This window comes from Notolepis coatsorum, assembly GCF_963971535.1.
Source record: "Notolepis coatsorum genome assembly, chromosome: 2".
Lineage (NCBI taxonomy): Eukaryota > Metazoa > Chordata > Actinopteri > Aulopiformes > Paralepididae > Notolepis > Notolepis coatsorum.
In genome coordinates this window covers 72,840,705-72,858,140 of record NC_140166.1, presented here as the reverse complement: position 1 = coordinate 72,858,140, position 17,436 = coordinate 72,840,705, and the positions used below count along the sequence as shown (strand labels likewise).

The 17,436-nt window shown below is 43.0% G+C and overlaps 1 protein-coding gene across 1 annotated transcript in view; it reads right to left on the bottom strand.

Moving 5' to 3' along the window:
* Window positions 1-259: 259 nt before the first annotated feature.
* LOC311223265 (semaphorin-4B-like) overlaps window positions 260-17,436 on the bottom strand; it is a 183,758-nt gene continuing 166,581 nt past the window's right edge. Inside the window, exons 12-15 of the mRNA XM_084308050.1 lie at window positions 14,293-14,408; window positions 9,008-9,165; window positions 8,067-8,158; window positions 260-7,022 (exon numbers count right to left, since the gene is read on the bottom strand). Coding sequence (XP_084164176.1) covers window positions 6,205-7,022; window positions 8,067-8,158; window positions 9,008-9,165; window positions 14,293-14,408 — 1,184 coding nt within the window. The 3' untranslated portion in view covers window positions 260-6,204. The remainder of the gene's footprint in view (window positions 7,023-8,066; window positions 8,159-9,007; window positions 9,166-14,292; window positions 14,409-17,436) is intronic.

Genomic DNA, 17,436 nt, shown 5'->3' with positions numbered 1-17,436 from the left:
GTTATTTAACTGATGATCACTGATTTATCTGAGCTATTGTTAATACAAGTCAGATTTGTTTTATGTTATAACTTATAACATGAGCCAGCTCTATTTTGTACTTTATTTTAAATTATAATAAAATCTGGAATCTTTACTATTTTCCTTTATCCTCTAGTTGGTTATAAGATCTCACAAGTTTCAAGTTCTTATATTTGTCATGTATAAAGTGTTGAGCAACAAAATAAGCCCACAGAGCACCTGTCAAAACATGGATTTTTATTAATTTATCTTAAAAAATTAAAATAAAGTGCTTTTATGTACAATATAATAGAAACAACAGTCACAATATCAATGTATGATACAAAAAAATACGATTCACAACATTTTTTTTACACAACAGGCCAAAAAGAAATTCATGCAGGCTTACAAGACGACATTAGTCTAATAGTTCAGTCAACTAAGCTTATGGTGTACAGTATTGTCACAATGCTGACTCAACACTGCTATTCCTGTGTCTCACGGCCTGTATGGGGGGTGGGGTGGAGCTGTGCTTGTGTCCTACCGTAGCAACACATTTGATGCCACATTTTTTCTATTGTGCCTTTTCATTGTATTGCCGACTGTAAAAACCTCGAGTCTAAGAGGATGATGGCATGGATTGCCTAGTTTAAGGGGGACATACAGTATCATGGGAAATGGGCTTTGTCTTGTTTTTGTATGGATTTGTCAGTCTGTGTTAATGTTAGGTGCAGGGGAAAATGACGTATATAGGCCTGCTCCTTGCCCTTTCACCAGATCTCTTCAGATTAGCCTACGTTTTTCACAATTTCTTTCTACCCTAGTGTGATGTCACAAGGCACAAGCAATAAATTATCTTTAATTAATCAATTTGCTGGAGCCAGGAAAACTGCTTACCTCATGTACTGCCCAGTTACTTTCTTACTCTTGTGTAAGGGTGTATGGTAGCCAGGCAGGGAGGTGTGTTGCTACACCCAACAAAACACTGGTTAATACAAGGGAAGAAAGAGGTGCTCAAAATAAATAATTTAAATCCAATTTAGACTTATTTCTTTGCAAAAAAACATTGAGAAAGTGGTATAAAATTGGTGAAAATATACATAATTATATCCCCTTTAACCTTTTGTTTAGGAAAATAGATTGCCGTTATATCCTTGAAGATGTCCTGCAAAATATGTGATAATATATAATAATAATAACAATAATAATATATATTATAATTCACTTGGCTACATTCATGTACAGTATGGTGCGTTTACTGGGGAGCTGCCCAAATGTTACAATCTCATACTGTAAATATACAAATCTTCATAGTATTACTTGCTTTTTAATCACAAGCATGTGTCTTTCATAATAAATATGCATTATAGAACACACAGTTCTTTACCTGTTGGCATTATCAAAACAGGTAATAGGTCCAAATAGTGCCATAGGTTTAGCTTTTCTATACGACATTAGCAACTAAGTTGTACAGCTAGTACAGTATGCCTGTTGGATCTCTGTGAGCACATCTAGTATTACTTTTGACACAAGCAAAATTACATTGAAACAAGAGATTTGAGCAGCTCCCAGTTCTTATTTGTTGCCAGGCGACGGGTAGCGGAGTGGCGGAATGACCTCCTCTCACAGAGGACTCATTCTAGTGTCAACAACCCGTGTTGTGGAGTAGTGGAGTTAAGTATGCCCGCGGAGGGCTACAATCAAGCCTCTTGACCACTAGCACGGTTGGTAGCGAGGTCACTGCTGAACGGTGTACGATGTGGCCCACGGCTAAAAGGCAGGACAGAGTTATATATCTAAAGGCATTTAAAACATGTGTCAAGGCCTTGCATCTACCAAGCATCCCAGAGTAGGCATGTATGTTGATGTGTGGTCCCAGGGTGCATGCTGCCTTATGTTCTGCACTCCACAATGTCAATTGTAAGAATAAACAGTGCAGGACTAAAGGCACTTTCGCAACAATGTTTGTTTGAAATGGTCAGAATCAGAAGTGTTGCAGTTTGTATTTGGTTGGTCATTTGTCATTGGTTTTGGTTGGTCATTTGTCATTGGTTCAGTTTTGTTTAATATTGCTAATAACCATATGAGCATGCAGGTCATGCGTTTATAGGACAACATTTTAAATCCATATACTAACATTATGTGAACAAACAGAATCTTGTCATTTCCACTTTGACTTGCACAAAATACTCTTTAAGCTGTCTAATTCACTGTGATTAATTACACATGCGATTCGGTATTTGTGTAGTATGATGACGTTATTTGACTATTTTTAACACACTAAAAGTTAAAATGACGCACATATGTAGACATATTGAGAGGGTCAACAAAACGGACCTGCTTCATTAAATGCAACATTTTTGGGGGGCTATTTTCCTGTCTTTGGTCTGATTGCATTCTCACTTCAAACAAACTGCTCATGGGTTCACTTTGAAACGGACCTTGGAAGCGGACCAGGTGCTGGTAGTTTGGTGCGTGTCCAAGTTCCACTGGAGTCTTCTCACCTTCCCAAATAAAACTGAACCAAGGAAGGTCCAGTTCAACCGCACTACATGAGGCAGGTGTGAAAGCGCCCTAGGATAACTCAATATTCAACACGGGATTGTTGAGATTTTTAGAAACCTAGTCCTACAGTATTTCTTACTTATTTCTTACAATGTGGAACGCCCTACCCACAGCCGTAAAAAGATGTGAAGTACAGATGTACAGTCTCCTCCCCATCATATGCATATATTTTCTGTTGGGATCTATGGGCAACAGTACTGTATATTTGCATATCGTATATATGTGTCACAAATGTAACAGTACTATATACCTGTATGTCATGTATGTCCCTATGCCATAAATGTCATGATGTCATGTATGTTGTGTATGTCATAAATGTCACTATGAATTGAAAATGGGGGACCCTGATGTAAACAAGACGATGTATTGAGCCGTACTGTATTGTACCCATTCTGCAATCTGTTAAATAACGTATTCATTCATTCATTCATTCATTCATTCATTCATTCATTCAATCAATCATTAATTCACCAATGATGTTGTTGATCGGTAGAGTTCTTTCTCAGTACAATCCATGCTGCTCCTCATACTAGCTCCAGCTGGTTGGCCACAAACCAATGCAAAGTCAATGGGGTCGAGCTTCTGTCTGTACAAGCTGACTGAAGGCAACTGAATCTACTCCACAACCATTGACTTTGCATTGGTTCGGCTAACTATCCGGAGCTAGCATGAGGAACAGCATGGATTGAGCTGAGGAAGGACTCTACCGATCATTGGTAAGTAGGAAAACAGGGGGCAGAACTATCCCTTTTTTAACAGTTAAAACCGACACTAACATTCCTACTTTGAAATGCTTGGTTAAATACCAGCCCAGGCCACATACTGAGAAATGTGCTGTATCTTTGTGCAAGAAGTGAAACATGTAGGCTATGCTGGAGTAGGCAGTAAAGCAGGGGGAATAAAGTCAGCAGTGAGCACTCTACCTTCACTATCTATCTCTACAACACACTGTTGCACAAGGTCCCTTAAAAACACACAATATTAATAGATATATACACACACGTACACACACACACACACAAAGAAAACACTGTTACCACCTTTACGCAGTATGCTTCCTGTTACCTTGTCAAAATCGTGGCAGATGCAGTCTTTTTTTTATCTCGTCATCATCAGTGTGTTCGATATTAGCAACATATTGATTCTGTATGTATGGTATTGGGAATCCATAGGCTAAACCGGATCAATATAATGCATCGGTGATACATTCCACAACATACTACTACGCTGCTGCGTTGTCCCCCTATGGCCCTGGAAATGTCTTCAGAATTACAACTAGCAACACTATTTCTCCCTAAGTCTCAACAAAGTCTGCGCGACGTGGCTGCAATAAGTAGTAAATCGCAATTCACAATGGCTGCAAATGGTCCCCTGTCGTCGTAATAATTGATGTGATAATAACTCGATACTCTCTCTGGTCAGTCTAGCACTGGGCTTCTCAGTAGTCATGTGGCGTTGAATGCTCCCCTGCTACTTCATTCACACACTCTGTTGATTGAAGTGTGCATACTTCATTCACTCACTCTGTTGAAGTGTGCGAACAACTCCAAAAAGTATTCAACGTCCCTAGTCTCTTGTGCTTTTCAAACTCATCGTGGCCTGGGTAATTGTGAGTGAGTGAGTGAGTGAGTGTGGTAGATGTGTATGTATCTAAGAGATGTGTGGGCTGTTGATGGCGCTCAGGTGATACAGAGTTTTAATGCACCTGCCTCTATACATACATGCTAGTATAATAGAAATGCCACCATAACCCTAACCCGTCTGTAGTGTGGTAGTGAAAGGTTAACCTTCTGTAGTGTGCTAGTGAAATGGTTAACGTTTTGGCACGATCAGTGTGGGGCTATGCGGCTGTCATCTCCATTAACACCAACATTCTGGTTAGTGTGGACAATTTTGCCCAAACACACACTGAAAGCTCACAACAAGCCACGGGCTAGCAGGCTGTTGAAATCCCCACCCCTTGCTGAGATCATCGTTTCTAATGGAACAAAGATAATTTTAGTGCAAAGATGATTTTCTTTTTTCTCGATTCTGATCCAAGTGCCATGTGCTTCTCTCTGACCGTGATGGAAGCTAACAGAAGGCATGAGATGGACTGGTGATGATAGAGAATGCCGCTATTGCAGTTTCCATAACAACACAAACACATTTTCTTTTTGGCACAGTGCGCATTATGATTTTGGTGCCGCCTTGCACGTGAGAAAAGAGATGTCTGCGTCTGCTGCTCTTGGCTCGTCTAGTATGCTTTTCTCCGTCCTCTCCAACTGTCAAAGAGAGTCTTAAAAAAAAGTTCTTTTCCAGTCCCTCCCTTGCTTCTCTAAGAGGAAGTCTCTCCGTCCCACTGGATTCATCAACGATGTTATTGCCTCTGTGGTTCGGTACTGAAGAACATGGCGGTTGAAGATGAGGTGGTGTGCTCTGAAGACGAAGAGGCTTTCAATTCCTCACATTGTTCATGCCACAGATATCTTAGGAACCTGAAGAAACATCCGTCTTTGACCAGTGGCGTGCGCCATCTGGAGGTAAAACCCCCGTCTTCAGCCCGTGGCACGTCATCGCTGACCACATTAGCTAAAACAGTGGTGAAAGGTTTTCACATTTCTTTTCCATTCCCACAGGATGACGATGGCTCCATTTAACCACACTGTGGCTTCCTCTCCTCAACCTCCAGACCCTGGTGGTCTATAGTCAACCAGACCCTGGTCTATAGTCAACCAGACCCTGGTCTATAGTCAACCAGACCCTGGTCTATAGTCAACCAGACCCTGGTCTATAGTCAACCAGACCCTGGTCTATAGTCAACCAGACCCTGGACTCTATAGTCAACCAGACCCTGGTCTATAGTCAACCAGACCCTGGTCTATAGTCAACCAGACCCTGGTCTATAGTCAACCAGACCCTGGTGGTCTATAGTCAACCAGACCCTGGTGGTCTATAGTCAACCAGACCCTGGACTCTATAGTCAACCAGACCCTGGACTATAGTCAACCGATTCACACTCGAAAAAGCCACCACTCTCAGCCTCAACCTGGGATACCCATGTGCTTTCTCACTTGCTTCCATCACGTTTGGATGTATGATGGCGGCGTGTTGCATGTCAATACCATGTGCCATGTGCGTATGTTTCTTGATGGCGAAGGTATCTGCTTGGGCATTGAGTAGATGTTGTGACAGGCACGCACGCACATACACACACACACACACACCATTAGTGGCTATGAAGAGGACTTGAACGAAGTAAAACACGTGTTACTGTATAACTATCCTAATAAGCTGCCATAGAGCTCAGTGATCCTGACGGGACGGAGTGCTGCTTCCCCTTTGTGACACAACAGGACTCTCGCTTCCCACGCGAACAGGGCCGGGCGGGGGGGGGGAGGTAGCCAATTTACTCCGGAGTGGAAACGATTAAAAAAAAAAAAGGAAAAGGCCTCCGTATTAATCACAAAACAAAGATGGCACGAAATGAAAAACATATGCGCCGCCGTGATGTGTGTGGGAGGGTTTTTTGGGATCTCCTCTCCTTCGCTTAATAGGTGGCGTTGGCCGGTACCCCCTCCCTCCCCCCAGAGTGAGACATGGCATGGCATGGTATCTTTTTGGGGCGTCCCACAGGCCGCGCCGCGTGCCGCTCCATCATCACACGATGGAGTCTTTGATCTCGGAGCCCAGTCTCACGCGGGGCCGCGGGCAGGTCGGGGAGTACTCCACGTGGCTCTCCTTCAGGTTGAGCGGCCGCCGCTCGGACGACTCCGAGAAGCTCTTGCCGTTGTCCGGCGACGACTCGTGGGTGGGCGTGCTGCAGATGTAGTTGTCGTTCAGGGTCTGGTAGCCCTTGTGGTCGGAGGACGCGGAGACGGGGATGGCGTTGCCGTTGAGCGGCAGGCTCTCGGCGGGCTTCCCCCCCGCCACCCGCGGCTTCTTGGGCGGCATGCTGGCGCCGCACTCGCCCTGCTTCAGCACCGACTTCATGCGGTCGCGGTTGCGGTAGACCACGAAGAGCGAGAAGACCACCAGAGAGAACGCCAGCAGGGCACACACCACGATCAACTCGTTCCAGTACGTCTTGGCGTGCGCCTGCGTGGAGCGCGACTCGCCCGGGAGGACGATGGTCTCCACGTCGTGCTGCTGGACCAGCGGCGGGGGCGGGGGGGTGCGCGAGCGGCCAGTCAGCGTGGTGCTCTCGTGCGGCGGCGGCGGGCGGGGCGGGGGCTCGGCCCTCACGCAGTAGTTGGCCAGCAGCTGTCGGAAGCCCTCCTCCTCGGACCAGCACTCGTAGGTCTCCTGGCGGCCGGCCTGCGCCACCACCACCAGGTTGCCCTCGGGCGTGGCGTAGAGGAAGGGGCTGGCCCCGTCGCTGTAGCGCCAGCGCCTCCGCGCCAGGTTGGAGCGTAGCTTGCAGGGCAGGACTCGGAAGGTGTTGGCGGGCACGGTGAGGAGCTGGCAGTGGGAGCCGCCTGGAAACACGGCACAAAAGGAAAAGCTTTTGTTTTTATATACGTTTAAAAAATATATATGTATAACATTTAAAAATATCTATATTGTTTTTATAAAATATTTTGTGTATGTGTGCATACTGTATATTCATATAGAGAAGAGGGGTTTGACTTGTTGATGCAAAATACACTTCATGGAAATTACAATATAATGAAAAAGTATAATATAAAACAATATTATAATACTTTTTTTTGTGTGCAGATTTTTGACATTTGACTACTGTGGAGATTTTCTTAACCCAACAAAACTCAAAATACAAGTCCGTTTAATAACTCCAATGTTTATAAACATTTACTTTATTTTTAAATTAAATGTAAAAAATGCAGTTCAGGTTCAGATATAGAGCTCAGTCCATCAATTAGAAAATAAAGAAAATCCATATTCAGCGACGGGCCTACTACCCTCTTGTGTTTACAGCACAGAGCCTCTTCGACACAGAACCATCCCACTCTGTGTGCCTATGCTATCTGTGTCTGTTAATAATGTATGCTGCGTTGATTTGGTGCCAGGTGATTGGGCAGCTGTAATTAAAGGGATAGTCAAGTATTTTAGACAAGAGTGGTATGAAATACTTGTGATTAGGGATGCTCGATATTGGCTTTTATACCGATATTATCCAACTCTTAATTTCCGATACCGATATCAACCGATATCAACCGATACCGATATATGCAGGGTTCCCCCCCCCCAAAAAACGTAATAATTTCAGGTAATTAACATTACATATCTCTTGTTGTGAAATTAACACAACATTATGCATACTTTTGACAATACATTAAATCAGAATGTGTTCTTACTTGCTTGCCTGGGTAAATAAATGTTACAGAAATGTAAAAAATTAAAATATATATATATATATATTTTTTTGAAAACAGATACAGATATTTTCTGATATCACATTTTAATGCCAATATCAGCCGATAATATCGATAGGCCGATAATATCGGACATCCTTACTTGTGATGCATAGGCATTATATTAGTCCTATATTAGCGGCCACTCACGGGAGGATGCAGGTCTAGCAGAGCGAGGGCTGGCCGACGTCCTGTTACAGATAGCTGCGGTGTCCGCCTCCTCCACGTCCTGCTGCCAGTGGCTGAAACAAAGGAAATAGAAACAACACTGTGGGTTTTAGCGGCTGGATTGATAGGCACCTTGTATGTACTGTATGACACATTTATTACCCTCTGGAAGCCTTTCATTGTAACACCTATAATAGAGCTGAGCTATGTGAGCATGACTCAGACACCAGACTACTGGATGTACTCAGAACACAAACATATAGTAGTATAGCAGTATAGTTATTATTATCATGTGCTTTTTACTGTAAGTGTGTGTATGTGTGTGTGCAGGGGCGTAGCTGGGGGGGGGGGGGGGGGCTTAGGATGATTCCAAGGGCCCAGCACTGGGGGGCCCCCAAATTTCTTTTTGTCTTTTTTACTAGACATCACTCAGGTGTATTATTGATGCTCTCATTGATACTATGTTTGTTTCTGAAGTGTGTGTGTGTGTGTGTGTGTGTGTGTGTGTGTGTGTGTGTGTGTGTGTGTGTGTGTGTGTGTGTGTGTGTGTGTGTGTGTGAGAGATAGAGAGAGAGAGGGGGGGCTTTGGTAGACTATTGCATTGGTCCATTCATTGAAGATGAACGCAATGCGACATCCTTTACTAGGCTCACCCACCAACAGTGCAGGTGCTGAACTGCTGATCCGAATGTATAGGTAAAAACCATATTATGTGTTTTCATCAATAAATAAATGGCAAAAAAAAAATTTGCTCGCGCGCTAGCATTCAATGGGGGCCTACAAATACATTCTTTCATGGGGCCCAAAATCTACAGCTACGCCCCTGTGTGTGTGTGTGTGTGCATGCTGAGAATAGAGATACAAACTGTTGCTTTGAGGCTGTATGCGTGCATGTTTCGTCTAACAGGTGTTTTGTCCTTCACCTATCGGGCGGGGCCATGCGGACGTCTCGACAGAGCTGACCCGTCCAGGCGCAGTAGGGGTCTCTGGACAGCACACACTCTCCACAACTCAGGTAGTTAGAGCAGTTTGCCACCGGCACCTCCACCAAGCCCGAATTGGACGACACAAACAACAGACCCTACAAAGGAGGAGAAGTAGAAAACTCCTATAAGAAAGCCCCGTTCATCTTGACCCTTTATAAGAAAGCCCTATTCATCTTGACCCTTTATAAGAAAGCCCCGTTCATCTTGACCCTTTATAAGAAAGGCCCCATTTATCCTGACCCTTTGTAAGAAAGGCCTATTTATCTTGACCCTTTATAAGAAAGCCCTATTTATCCTGACCCTTTATAAGAAAGCCATATTCATCTTGACCCTTTATAAGAAAGCCCTATTCATCTTGACCCTTTATAAGAAAGCCCCATTTAACTTGACCCTTTATAAGAAATCCCCATTTATCTTGACCCTTTATAAGAAAGCCCTATTCATCTTGACCCTTTATAAGAAAGCCCTATTTATCCTGACCCTTTATAAGAAAGCCCTATTCATCTTGACCCTTTATAAGAAAGCCCTATTCATCTTGACCCTTTATTTTTTTTATTCTTTTTCCCCCTCCATTTTTCCTCCGATTTTCTCCCAACCCAATGTTAGTCGTTATGCCAATTCCCAATCCCCTTCCTGGTCGCTGCGCACTTACCCCCCACAGTCGGTCTGGGAGAGTGGAGGCTATCACGTGCTTCCTCCGACACACGTCCAGCCAATCAACCGCTTCTTTTCACCTGGCAGCGCTGAATCTCTTTGAGAGGGCGTAGCGTGTGGAAGGATCACACTATCCCACTCAAGTCCTATCCGCGCTTAGCAGGCGCCCCGACCGAACTGTAGGAGTCGCTGTTTACAACGACCCGGACCCACCCCGCCAGCTTCTCCCACCCTCTAATACTGCCAATTGTATTAGTGTGAACGGCCAGCCAAGCTGGTGACAACCCCGGAGCTGTGAGCTGGATTCGAACAGGCGAATCTAGCCGCTCCGGGGTTTGGTGACGAACGCAATCTCCGTTACGCCACCTGACCGCCCCCATCTTGACCCTTTATAAGAAAGCCCTATTTATCCTGACCCTTTATAAGAAAGCCCTATTCATCTTGACCCTTTATACGAAAGCCCTATTCATCTTGACCCTTTATAAGAAAGCCCTATTCATCTTGACCCTTTATAAGAAAGCCCTATTTATCCTGACCCTTTATAAGAAAGCCCTATTCATCTTGACCCTTTATAAGAAAGCCCTATTCATCTTGACCCTTTATAAGAAAGCCCTATTCATCTTGACCCTTTATAAGAAAGCCCTATTTATCCTGACCCTTTATAAGAAAGCCCCATTTATCTTGACCCTTTATAAGAAAGCCCTATTCATCTTGACCCTTTATAAGAAAGCCCCATTTATCTTGACCCTTTATAGGAAAGCCCCATTTATCTTGACCCTTTATAAGAAAGCCCTATTCATCTTGACCCTTTATAAGAAAGCCCTATTCATCTTGACCCTTTATAAGAAAGCCCTATTCATCTTGACCCTTTATAAGAAAGCCCCATTTATCTTGACCCTTTATAAGAAAGCCCTATTCATCTTGACCCTTTATAAGAAAGGCCCCATTTATCTTGACCCGTTATAAGAAAGCCCCATTTATCTTGACTCTTTATAAGAAAGCCCCATTTATCTTGACCCTTTATAAGAAAGCCCCATTTATCTTGACTCTTTATAAGAAAGCCCCATTTATCTTGACTCTTTATAAGAAAGCCCCATTTATCTTGACCCTTTATAAGAAAGCCCCATTTATCTTGACTCTTTATAAGAAAGACCCATTTATCTTGACCCTTTATAAGAAAGCCCTATTCATCTTGACCCTTTATAAGAAAGCCCTATTTATCCTGACCCTTTATAAGAAAGCCATATTCATCTTGACCCTTTATAAGAAAGCCCTATTTATCTTGACCCTTTATAAGAAAGCCCCATTTATCTTGACCCTTTATAAGAAAGCCCCATTTATCTTGACCCTTTATAAGAAAGCCCTATTCATCTTGACCCTTTATAAGAAAGCCCTATTCATCTTGACCCTTTATAAGAAAGCCCTATTCATCTTGACCCTTTATAAGAAAGCCCTATTTATCCTGACCCTTTATAAGAAAGCCCCATTTATCTTGACCCTTTATAAGAAAGCTCTATTCATCTTGACCCTTTATAAGAAAGCCCCATTTATCTTGACCCTTTATAAGAAAGCCCCATTTATCTTGACCCTTTATAAGAAAGCCCTATTCATCTTGACCCTTTATAAGAAAGCCCTATTCATCTTGACCCTTTATAAGAAAGCCCTATTCATCTTGACCCTTTATAAGAAAGCCCCATTTATCTTGACCCTTTATAAGAAAGCCCTATTCATCTTGACCCTTTATAAGAAAGGCCCCATTTATCTTGACCCGTTATAAGAAAGCCCCATTTATCTTGACTCTTTATAAGAAAGCCCCATTTATCTTGACCCTTTATAAGAAAGCCCCATTTATCTTGACTCTTTATAAGAAAGCCCCATTTATCTTGACTCTTTATAAGAAAGCCCCATTTATCTTGACCCTTTATAAGAAAGCCCCATTTATCTTGACTCTTTATAAGAAAGACCCATTTATCTTGACCCTTTATAAGAAAGCCCTATTCATCTTGACCCTTTATAAGAAAGCCCTATTTATCCTGACCCTTTATAAGAAAGCCATATTCATCTTGACCCTTTATAAGAAAGCCCTATTTATCTTGACCCTTTATAAGAAAGCCCCATTTATCTTGACCCTTTATAAGAAAGCCCCATTTATCTTGACCCTTTATAAGAAAGCCCTATTCATCTTGACCCTTTATAAGAAAGCCCCATTCATCTTGACCCTTTATAAGAAAGCCCTATTCATCTTGACCCTTTATAAGAAAGCCCTATTCATCTTGACCCTTTATAAGAAAGCCCCATTCATCTTGACCCTTTATAAGAAAGCCCTATTTATCTTTACCCTTTATAAGAAAGCCCCATTTATCTTGACCCTTTATAAGAAAGCCCCATTTATCTTGACCCTTTATAAGAAAGCCCTATTCATCTTGACCCTTTATAAGAAAGCCCCATTTATCTTGACACTTTATAAGAAAGCCCTATTCATATTGACCCTTTATAAGAAAGCCCTATTCATCTTGACCCTTTATAACAAAGCCCTATTCATCTTGACCCTTTATAAGAAAGCCCTATTCATATTGACCCTTTATAAGAAAGCCATATTCATCTTGACCCTTTATAACAAAGCCCTATTCATCTTGACCCTTTATAAGAAAGCCCTATTCATCTTGACCCTTTCTTCTAAATCACCCCCATGTTTCTTTTGGTGGTGGGGCTGCCTGTTTGTTAACGTCTGGATTACGGACGAGGCCAATGTCAATCATTTTGTTATAGTAAATGGAGCTTGTACTTTATCAGCACAGCTGTCAATCTTCAGTGACTCACATGGCCACAAAAAGTACTCTTTCTCACAAGATAGATACTCCTTAAATACTACAATAATATTACAGTAAGAAAAATGCATATTGAGCCAGAAAACTGTACTGACTGTACGGTATATTATCCATTCATATAACATTTTACTTCATTACCTATTCATTATACACAGATGCCGTTAAGAAAATGGCATATGTCAGTGTTGCGTCATATCTCCGTTGAGACCTGAATATAGTATTATACACAAAGCTTATATTTGAGTTTTTTTTTTTCTACAATTACATAATCTTAGATACGATTGCAGTTTGGACTTTCTTTTGGTCCAGAAGCAGCGTTATGTAACAGGGAGGATTGTGATGGAATCTGGCTCAGAGTCAGGTGCAGACTGTTCTATAACTATTACTGGACTATATCAAAATGATAAGGTATGGTAACTTGTGTAAAATGCTGCCCTTTCAAATTCATGGAAAATCACAAATGATGCACATGCATTTAATATGATGTTATTATATAAGACTTCTCTCTGCACCCCCAACTCTGACTGACTTCTACTGACGTCCCTGTCCTGATAACAAATATGTATTGCTATTGTATCACTTCAGCATGAATACTATCAGTTATAATAAATGCTGAGTATTGAATGAAAGTATTGATGGGTTAAAGTGCCCATGAAGTGAAAACTGAGTTTTTCATATTTCTTCATCATATGCTTGGTTGTACTGCAGATATACACCAATGGATGCCACACAACTGACAGAAATGACACTTTCACATTTTTACATCCACATTCCATTCTTCTCCATTACTGTAAATAAATGTAATAATAATACATACATAAAAACTAAATAATTATCACAGATTGTAACAGTCTCACTTCATGCATCCCATCATACAACGCTTTATTCCTATTGGTCTTCAATGATGACATTACGACTGCCCTCCATTCTGTCATTCTCTTCAGCCGACCAGCCTGTCTCATTTGCCGGAGCAAACCTTCTCTATGTCATTTTGTGGGCACTTTAAACCTTTTGTAGTGTGGTAGTGAAAGCTTTTCACTTTCTGTAGTGTGGTAGTGAAAGGTTAACCTTCTGTAGTATGGTAGTGAAAGGGTTAACCTTCTGTAGTGTGGTAGTGAAAGGGTTAACCTTCTGTAGTGTGGTAGTGAAAGGTTAACCTTCTGTAGTATGGTAGTGAAAGGGTTAACCTTCTGTAGTGTGGTAGTGAAAGGGTTAAAGGGGCACCGGAAAAACAACGCCGATTTATTTTGCACATAATCTCACACATATCCCAAGGCTCTAAACAGTTTTGCACACATTCATTTAGTTGTGACAGTTATGAGTTCATTAGTTTGAATATATCCTCCAGTGATGTCATCAGAGGACACTGAATCCTTGTGTTGTGTGTTACAGTAATTACAGCTCAGTGAAATTATGTCGATGGAAAATAGCAATAAGGATTGCAATGGGGATTGCTATTTTTCATTGAGCTGCAATTGACACAAGGATTCAGTGTCCTCTGATGACATCACCGGAGGACATAATTCAATGTCATGAATTCACAATAACCATGAGACTAAATTAATGTGTGCAAAGTGGTCGAACATTTTGGGATATGTGTGGGATTATGTGCAAAATAAATAAGCATACGTTTTTTTGGTGAAGTGCACCTTTAAGTCACTTGGAATAAAGTTAGAATTAGAGAAAATAAGAGTAACACGATGAAACAACGTGGATGTGAAGCTATACGGAGTGGGTTACCCTCTGAGGATCCAGCTCTATGTGCTGCACGGGCTGCGGCTCAGCGAACAGAACCATCTCCTCTATGATGTGCATCTTGTCGTTGGTGTTGATGGCCTTGTGAAGCTTCCCGTCATCTGCAACACACACACAGGACAACACAGATGGACTAGAGTTAAACACAAATTTTTTTTATTATCTTTTTCCCCCTTCTTTTTCCGTTTTTCTCCCCTCCCAATGTTAGTCGTTATGCCAATTCCCGATCCCCTTCCTGGTCGTTGCGTACTCTACCCCCTACCGTCGGTCTGGGAGGGCAGAGACTATCACATGCTTCCTCCGACACATGTGTACCCACACCACTGCTTCTTTTCACCTGGCAGCGCGGACTCTCACTGGGAGAGTGTAACATGTGGAAGGTCACACTACCTCCCTCAGATCCTTCCCTTGCTGTGCAGGCGCCCCGACCGAACTGTAGGAGTCGCTGTTTACAACGACCAGGACCCACCCTTGCCGGGTTTCCCACCCTCTAACACTGCCAATTGTGTTAGTATGGACGATCGGACAACCCGGAAGCACCACAGCTGGATTCGATCCCACTGTCTCTGTGGTGGTAGACAGACGCTTAGTCCGCTGCACTACCCGGCCGCCCTAAACACCATTTTCTTAATACAAATACATATGATGTGTTCCAGTATTTTCAGTCAGAGGTCACAACGGTTGATTTGCATATAATTTACATATATTTCTCATTAAAATGTTGGCTTTTGGTTGTTTGGGGTTTTTGCTGGTCATATCTTACAAAATGTCTGGGCTTTTGTAATCTGTATGCCTTAGAATGTATAGATATTCAGAACATTAATATAGTTTATTAATTTTAAATGGTTTTATTTCCGGTGTAACCCTTTCACTACCACACTACAGAAGGTTAACCTTTCACTACCACACTACAGACGGTTAACCTTTCACTACCACACTACAGACGGTTAACGCTTTCACTACCACACTACAGACGGTTAACGCTTTCACTACCACACTACAGACGGTTAATGCTTTCACTACCACACTACAGACGGTTAACGCTTTCACTACCACACTACAGACGGTTAACGCTTTCACTACCACACTACAGACGGTTAATGCTTTCACTACCACACTACAGACGGTTAACGCTTTCACTACCACACTACAGAAGGTTAACCTTTCACTACCACACTACAGACGGTTAACACTTTCACTACCACACTACAGAAGGTTAACACTTCCACTACCACACTACAGAAGGTTAACACTTTCACTACCACACTACAGAAGGTTAACACTTTCACTACCACATTACAGAAGGTTAACCCTTTCACTACCACACTACAGAAAGTTAACCTTTCACTACCATACTACATACGGTTAACCCTTTCACTACCACACTACAGCAAGTTAACCTTTCACTACCACACTACAGATGGTTAACCTTTCACTACCACACTACATAAGGTTAACCTTTCACTACCACACTACAGACGGTTAACCCTTTCACTACCACACTACAGCAAGTTAACCTTTCACTATCACACTACAGAAGGTTAACCTTTCACTACCACACTACAGACGGTTAACCTTTCACTACCACACTACAGAAGGTTAACCTTTCACTATCACACTACAGAAGGTTAACCTTTCACTACCACACTACAGACGGTTAACGCTTTCACTACCACACTACAGACGGTTAACCTTTCACTACCACACTACAGAAGGTTAACCTTTCACTATCACACTACAGAAGGTTAACCTTTCACTACCACACTACAGAAGGTTAACCTTTCACTACCACACTACAGACGGTTAACCTTTCACTACCACACTACAGACGGTTAACCCTTTCACTACCACACTACAGCAAGTTCTGTATCGTATCGCTCTCGCTCGGCATCGCTCTCTGCACTATCTCGCATACGTGCACGCGCACTGAATAAAGACCACAATGTACCTTTAATCCCAATATTCGTCTGACCACACCCCTATCAGCTTACCCATATAAGCAGGGGTGGGGCCACCCACTCTCCTCCTTCTCGCTTTCACCACAAGGAAGAAGTGCCTCGGTAGATCCCCACACTTGACACCATGATGGAAGAAAGGTTTAGGAGCAGCTTTGGGAAACAAGGATACGTTGACATCATATCTTTATTTTCTCTCTCACTATTTTCGAGAAAATACGGCGATATTGTCTTCGTACTGGAGTGTCTGGAAGATGATGATCATTCTAAAAACCCTCCACCGGTTTTCGTATTGGGAGCACGCCGCTGCATGCTTCTCAACTGCAGTTCCTTGCTGTGTTTGTTGGGGTGAAACCTGTCAGGCCACAGCTGAACTGTCGGACATGCCGCTGTTGTGAGAAGCGGTGCGTTCCAGGTTGGGTGAGTAGTGTTTGCTGGCAGGCTCCACTTGTCTGTTAGTGCTATGGGGGCTACTTGACAAAGTTTATGGAAACCGGCCCCAGGCTAGGGTCCTTTGTTCAGCCACCTAGGCGACAGAAGGCCTTGGTCTGAAGACCATTATAGTTTTAACTAGTGGGCCGCGACCATTGACACTGGTGATCCCTGTGTGTTCTGGACGAGTGGATTCTCTCTGTCACCGTGTTAAGGCCCCATCTTTCATATCCAAATGAGAGTATTCCTTCACGAGGGGATATGTGCATGTAATGTGCGATAGCGGCAGATTCATGTTCAAAGTCAGCTACACAGGCCAGTTGGTACTGTGCTGATTCCGTCGGATGTGGTAAAGTCACCGTTGTGAAGCGGTGTTGACATCTTGTTTTCTCTTTTCTCTTAAAAAGTGAGGAGAGGTTCAGAACGGCGGCCTGTCTGGGTGAGTGTTATGTCATTGTTTACATGTTCATAGCTTACGGTTAGCCAGTCAGCTGTTAACTGCTGCGTTAGCCTGCTGGATCGCTGCATGGCCTGCTTAGGGCCTACTATTAGCCAGTCAGCTGTTAGCTGCGGGGCTAGCATGTCGTGGTCGCTAGGTAACGTTAGCTTGCTGCTATGGCCATGGCCTGGCGCGGGGTAGCTTAGCTTCTCGCGCGCCGCCGTGAGCTCGCTTCTGATCGCGTGCGTCGTTAGATCGGCGTCTCGCGAGCAGAAGCAGTAGCACCCGAACGGTTGGAGCGGC